Source organism: Montipora capricornis, chromosome 12 (genome assembly GCF_036669925.1).
Source record: "Montipora capricornis isolate CH-2021 chromosome 12, ASM3666992v2, whole genome shotgun sequence".
In the NCBI taxonomy this organism is placed as follows: domain Eukaryota; kingdom Metazoa; phylum Cnidaria; class Anthozoa; order Scleractinia; family Acroporidae; genus Montipora; species Montipora capricornis.
This window is the reverse complement of record NC_090894.1, coordinates 4504668-4511983: the sequence shown is the minus strand read 5'-3', so window position 1 is coordinate 4511983 and position 7316 is coordinate 4504668. Positions and strand designations below refer to the sequence as shown.

Sequence of the window (7316 nt, the reverse complement as noted above, 5' to 3'; positions counted from 1 at the left end):
GCCGATAATTAAAAGTGGCAAATTTATAACAGCGTGGTAAGAAACTAAATTCAGTCTTTCTGAAAAACTGAGGCAGAAACCTGTTGTGAGTCATGATTTAAAATGATTTTAATAAAAATATCAGCTGTTCACATTAATTTTTCTATCAAGACCATTCCATCCTCCATGCCATTCCTTACTTTTTCGGGATCATTTGCGTTCCGGTATCATTTGCGGTACACTTTGAGGATCATTTGCGGACCCGTACAGTTCTCTACTCTTAACTTATCCGAGAGGGTATACTCCGGGTATTCCGGTGTTCCCCTCTGGCCTCAAAAACCAACATTTGATTTGATTTTTTTCTGATTTCAGTTGATTTCAGTCTGCGGTGTCCCCAATTTGCGCTCCAGCACTCCTTGTTTTTTTCCCTTTCCTTTACGCCCTGACCCACGAGAAATTTTTTTAACTGACAAACTGTTTTTTGACAGGTGGAGTAAGGATGTCAGTTGGGGGAAAATAGTATGATAATCGAATGCACTTTTGTACTCTTATCAGTACCAGTAATTGATTATGATTCTGTTCATCTTATAGATTGATGTTTAACCGTAATTAAAAGAAGGCAAAGAATGGCTCAAAATATTATGCCCCTGCAAGAGATCATGAATTTGACATCAAAATCGTTTGCTGAAATTCTTCCTGCACTGCGAACGTATCGTTATGTAGAAATGGCGTCGGCGATTGTCCTATGCATTTTATCACCGATTACAGCGATTCCCAACGCTCTTCTGTTGACTGCGATATACAGAGATCCTTTGCGCTGTTTCCGAACACCGATGACTTATTTCATCGCTGGTCTTGCAGTGGCCGACCTCCTAACGGGAATCTTCGTGGAGCCGATGTTTGCGTCGTACTACTTCGCAGATTTCAGGAACAAGGCGAGTTTGAGTTATCAATTGATGTATCGCATTGGTGCGATAATCTCTGGCGTTACAATAGGAGAGTCATACTTCATAGTCCTTGCGCTTTCAGTTTGTCAGTATATCGCGGTGAGGTATCCGCACCAGTTCAAAGCAATTGTCTCTAGAAACCGGGTATTCGCTTCCCTAGCGATCAGCTCTGTTTACGGCACTTGCTTCAGTATGCTTCAATTCACTGGAATTGACCAGGAAACTTACTTAAAAATAAACCTTATTTTAAATTCTACGCTATTATCAGCCATTTTGATGGGCGTGCAAGTTATGCTATTCTCGTCTTTCAATCGTCACCTTAAACACAGCAGATTACTTCGCAATTCATCATTGAAGAACAGGCACAGCGAACGTCAATTTACAATCATGATTTTTTATTTGGCAGCTATTCTTTTAGCTTCATGCTTTCTGCACGTTGTTGCTTTCTACATTTTTCTTTTCAAGAAGCCATCAAATCGTGAAGAGATCATCAACATCGACAGTGTACTTCGAATCAGTGAGCAAATGATTGCCATCAAAGTAGCATTGGATGTATTCATTTACGCTTGGAGACATCCGTCTTATAGAAGAGCTATTTGGTGGACGTTGTTGAGACGACGAACCGACACGCGGGTCTCCGTTTGCCGTAAATCAACCGATGGTGTTTCATCCGGACACCTGCGTGCGCTAGAGGGACCTGGTACAGAAACTGCAACAGTTTAATTACTGGCAAATACTGAACATAATCGATGCCTCTCTATCATTAATATTGATTGAAATAACTATGACCATTGCGCTGACATTGATTCCGGTATTAGTCATGACTGGAGTCACTCCTTGTAGAACGCCATTACCAGCACCGTGTCTTTATGCAGAGGAAGCTTCTATCAGATAAGATCAGATCCAAAACTGAGGACACTTCTCATAGCCAAAGCGCGAGCGCGCGCCACAAATGAGAACCAGGACGCTTATGAGAACATTTTGAAAAGGCTTTATAGTGAACCCCAGTCTACTGCATCACACCTTTTTGCTCGGACCCGCTCGTTTCACCGCCCGGTCTCTTTCCGCCCTGATGAGAACATTTCATTTCATCAACCGAGCGCGGGGTCGAGGGCGGCCGCAGGTGAACACAGGGGGCGTTTGTGTGCAGTGCAGAATAAAGCACGTCCTTGACATTCAAAAATATTGTGAACGCTGTAGAATTTCAGTCGACTTTACTACTGCTCACCAACATGGTCTAATACTTCCAAGAAAAACATTACCATGTTGCAGAGTTCAGAATTTCGCAGCAAAAAAACATTGCTATTTCACGGAAATTTGATACATATTTAAGTCGTGAGACTATAAAGGATACACATATATATTTAATAATCCTAGAAGTCGTGAGACTATAAGGGATACACATACCTATTTAATAATCCTTGAAGTCGTGAGACTATAAAGGATACACATACATATTTAGTTAATAATCCACATAACGCAGGTCCTCGGAGAATTAGGCGGGCTCCCTATAAGCAGTTTTTCGATGCGTTCAGTTAGAATTTTCACTAAGTGTAAGAAAGGTTTAGCCCCTGGCTATCTTAGCGATCGGTTTGTAACACGATTTTCAGTTTATGACCGCAAAATATTGCAATAAGTGTAGTCTAAATATTTCAGTTCAATTACAGATCGGCTAGGGACAGTGCGTATTGCTACATCACGCGATCATCCTTTGGAACTCGCGTTGCGCACTATCACTGATTTTAGGGAGCTTAAGATCTACGACGACGACGTCGACTTAGACGTCGACGAAAACGCCACAAAACAATGATATCATTGGTTAAAAGAGCATAAATAATCGTGCAGCACGTGCAGCACGGATTTTAGCTCACATTTGTGCAGTTCTCTGCATAACGACGACGTGAAATCACTAAAGTTTAGGTTTTGGCGACAACGTGAGCATGCAACAGAGAATTTTTCATTCTCTATTTTCAGTCTGAAACCGCTCGTACCAATTTATTTTTAGGATACTTTGCCCACATTGTACGACGTGAACAAGATGGAATAACCGCGAAAGACTTTTACTAGAGCAAAGTTCTATTTTGAGGTGACGTTTTCGTCGACGTCGCCGTCGTAGATCTTAAGGTCCCTAATAGCTGTCTCCGGACTTAAAAGAAACATCCGAAGAAATTATTTTTTAATTAATGAACGTTTTAGTTAGATAAATTAAATTTCCTTGGGAGAACTACTAAAATTATTAGTTTGCTATCATGCCAATGCACCGTTCTTTGGGGATGCACTGTTCTTATGTTCTATTGCGTTGTCTTTCCAGGAACGTTTTTCTTATCTTTGCAAGCAATTTTCCAGTTTTGAAGCTAGGACATATCTCACCCGTGAAGTCATCATGTCTTGATAAAGTCTCTGCAAATGGAAAAGAAGAGAAAAGAAGAAAGAGATCTCTGAAATACAAAACATTCGGGAAAGAAGTTTATCATTTCAAATGTTCACTTAATCACCACAACTGGCGCATTCAAATTACAGTTTGATTTATAGAGAATAATACTTCATGGAAAGTGCGGGCGGTATTTACGCACGAGTTGTTGACGTATCAGAAATCGAACGAGTGAGCGCAGCGAACGAGTGAGATTTCTGATACAAAGACAACTTGTGCGTAAATACGGTACTAAGCACTTTACATGTAGTATTGTGTTTATTATATACATACTGACATTTGAAGTCTTGTTTTTAGTCTTTAATGACAAACCAAGAAAAAACTCTGTTACACGACTTCAAGTCAAAAACTCATGCAAAGATGGATTGGTACATTTTGCTGACCCCCAGTCCATGGACTACCCGAATGGACTACTCTAAAAATAGTATTTCCAATGAGTGCTGTTGATCTCTGTGTAAGCAGCATCTCAAATAGTGCTTACTTAAGCCTCAACACCCATTTTAAACAGCATTGTTCAACAGTATTAAAGTCTAACCACCCATTTCAAAACGGGTCGCTTACATGAAGTAATCGGCCATCACAACAATAATCGAATGCTAACCTTTTTAAAATGGGTTTAGGGTTAGCTTTTTGAAATGGGTGCTTAGATTTCTGGTCAGCAAGTTTTTTTTTTCTAGCAACCTAGTGGGTAGGATATTTTTTTCCCTCCTAAATGCTCTGCAGGATATTTTTTTTCTCTCCTCATTCTCTGCAGGATTGTTTTTTTCCTCAAAAAAGTGTCGTGTTTACATTTACATTGTGGTTATTGCAGTAATAGTTCTGATATGAAGCGGCAAAGCCTTAAAATGTTGTAAGCTATACAAAATCATTCTTGCATAGCTACATGTTTTCGGAATATCAATCTTTAGAAGTATTTAATATTATCTAATAACAATATTCTCATGTTATAACGTGATGCTCCACAGGTAGATTTGAAAATGTTTAGCTTCTTAATTTAAAAAAATAGCTAAAAATAGCAAAAAGCACTTCACCTAAGGAGCTGTAGGTTAACTGCAGTGCTAACTAGGCTAGCGAATGTGTAATTTAGGCTAACCGTAATGGCTTGCATGACTCCTATGACTTGGAGCCATGTGAACCGAGCAAGCAAGAAATCCCTTATCCCATCATAAGGGCAAACTGCAAGCTACCTAAGCTAACTGCAGGCCAACTGGTGTGACATTTAGGCTAACCAAAGTGTTCTTTAGGCCAATCAATGTGTTATTTTAATAGGCTAACCAGAGTGGCTCGCTGGCTTGCAGATTATCCGGAATGGTTGCAGTTTTGCTGGGATTTTGTAAAGTCCCACAGGAATGATGAAATAGCTTTGCAACATTTTTTTTTCATGCTTGCAGCAGTGCAAGAATTTCATTTGTGCTGCATACAATTTATTTCTTCCAACAAGCGCTTGCAGGAAATTTTTTTTTAAATCAACTACCCCCACCCTCAAGAGTTAAATGGTCGGCCCCTAAGCTTCGACAAGAACTTTAAGAGAACTTTCAAAACATCACTCGTGCCCATAAATCACGAAATGCACTCGCGTTTATACGATTTCCTATACTTATTCGTCTGGTTGTAAAAATAAACACAACGCTTTGTATATGTAATCGCATAGGCTCGAGGGCACTTAAGGACGTTCGCGCCCATTGCTACCGCGCATTTTTTCGCGCATGTCACGCACACGTTATTCATCGGGAAGGTAAACAAGATGCTAAAGGCGCAAACATTTTCCACAAGAAAGAAACGTGAAAGCATATGGCATCATAGTCAGGGAGCATATGCAATCCCGTGGGATTTCTATGGTGAAAGCAAACCACCTACCTAGATGTGTTAAGGGGACCCTAAGGAACACAAAAAATGTTGTCGGCAATTTTGTAACCTGCACCGGCGGTCGCTATGGGGGTCTGTTTTTAGACCTATATGGTTCAACATGGAATGGAGGCTCGAATATAAAATGGCGTGTAAATATAATTAACTACAATAAATTTCCACAAAAAAACCAGAAATCTTTAATATAGTCTATCTAATACATATCCATAGACTTAAGTACTAAATACTGATGACGTGAGCAACACTGCACGAAAGCGAGGCTGGTCGTTTGTTATCTTCAAATAAACATAAATTATATATTTCTTTTTCTGGAGTTGTTCAAAAAAATGACTCGACAAGTGAACTACATGACAATATGTTTTGTTCACGTTAATTGAACTACCTTTGAATATGTTTTGTTCGCATGAGACGACATGGAAGTGAGGCTGAGCTCGCGGGCACTTGTTAGGCCTGCTCTAAGCGTCGAGCCATCGTCGTGCCAAACCAAATTCCTTTCCGAAAATTGGCCCTTTCAGTGCGCAGAAGAAATAAAACTAGCTAATCAAAACAGAACTAACTAATTTGGCGTTTAGAACCACTGCCGCGCTAATCGTCAAACCAAATAGAATTAGGTTGGGCACGACGTTGGCTTGACGCTTAGTCCAGTCCTTACCTATACGATATGTTAGCTATTATTAACGTTGCTCCGAGGGCGTCATGTTACCCATAGGAGGTTTACAGGTATATATAATTATTACTACACAAAACCTTCTGCTTTAAAAATAGCACAACTGATCTCATAATACATTGCAGTCTATAGAACATGGACGTCAGGTAAGAATCATTCATCATCCTCGTCTTCCTCGCTGTCATCGTCCTGGTCATCCGATGTTTCATCATCACAGCTATCATTCTCAATCATATCGACATTGTCACACTCTTCTCCTGTCTCGACGTTGCTGAAAGTAATGCTCAGTGATTGCTGTAATTTTTGAACGGCTGTAATTTTAACAGGAAAATACATGAAACGTAATGGAGAATCAAATTCTCTCGCACATGAAAGTTGTTTCAATTGTAGAATTTTTATTTTGCAGGATACAGCCATGGGTTATAAGACAAATTGATCGTCGAATTGTGTACTTTGCAGACAACATATTTCCTTTGAAAATTAAAATTGTTCATAACTCAAATGGTTACAAAACGAAACACACACTGCTCTACTCGCGGGCCGAAATCCGAAATTGACAACAGCGGCCGGTTCATAAGAACACGTACGCCGGTTTAGCCTTGAGCTCGTTCACTCAATATAGAACACGCTGGTTAGAAAACAAATATTAAAGAACACTCAAAGCAAGTGTACCCAACACAATGGTCAGGGAAATGGGAAAAAATGCGTTTTCACTCACCTCCAAACACAAGATCATCAATAGTCGCCAGTGTCATGCAACTTTGTCTAATGACATCACACATCAAAACACGTGTTTTCATTGGTCCCTACTAAAATCTCCTGGGAACCTTACATTACACTACGTACACTTACATCACACTTTTCACAGCATAATCGAGGATTTTTCTTCATGCTGCACTACTTCGTGCGCCATTAAGCTGGCCTCCTCGCAAGCCTCGCGTGTTCGCTCGGCTTGCTCGTTGCCAATAATATATATATATATATATATATATATAACTGCAGACAGTACTGTTTCGGCCTTCTGGACATATACATATATATATATATATATATGTGTGTGTGTTTTATTATGTGGAACCACGGCTTTTTTATTGCTCGTAGTAGCAGCGTTGAAATCTACCATTTGTTGTCTCATATATTTCGAACGGAGTCTGTGAAATATAATGAGAATACAGAAGTTGAACGAGACTTACCGGAAGTTGAAGTTCCACTGGGATTCCACCTTTGTCATCATACACAGAGGGATTACAAGAGATAGCATTGCGCCTGCGTGAACTCAGTCTTTAAAGCACTAGCCGTGTGCATCGTAAGAAGTAAGTAACAGGGTGGGTCCAAGGGTGGGCATGTAATCCCTCTGTGCATGGTGACAAAGGTGGAATCCCTGTCGAACTTCAAATTACGGTAAGTCTCGTTCAACTTCTGTATT

The 7316-nt window shown here is 40.0% G+C and overlaps 2 protein-coding genes across 2 annotated transcripts in view; one reads left to right on the top strand and one right to left on the bottom strand.

Annotated features, from left to right (window-relative positions):
- On the top strand, positions 1-1649 carry LOC138025318 (adrenocorticotropic hormone receptor-like). The gene has a single exon (XM_068872551.1). It carries the CDS (start codon positions 606-608, stop codon positions 1647-1649), a length of 1044 nt encoding a protein of 347 aa, XP_068728652.1. The 5' UTR covers positions 1-605.
- Positions 1650-3132: 1483 nt separating this feature from the next.
- Positions 3133-7316, bottom strand: part of LOC138026377 (lysophosphatidylserine lipase ABHD12-like) — a 78678-nt gene continuing 74494 nt past the window's right edge. Inside the window, exon 15 of the mRNA XM_068873711.1 lies at positions 3133-3326. Within this exon, the coding sequence (XP_068729812.1) occupies positions 3308-3326 (19 nt within the window). The 3' untranslated portion in view covers positions 3133-3307. The remainder of the gene's footprint in view (positions 3327-7316) is intronic.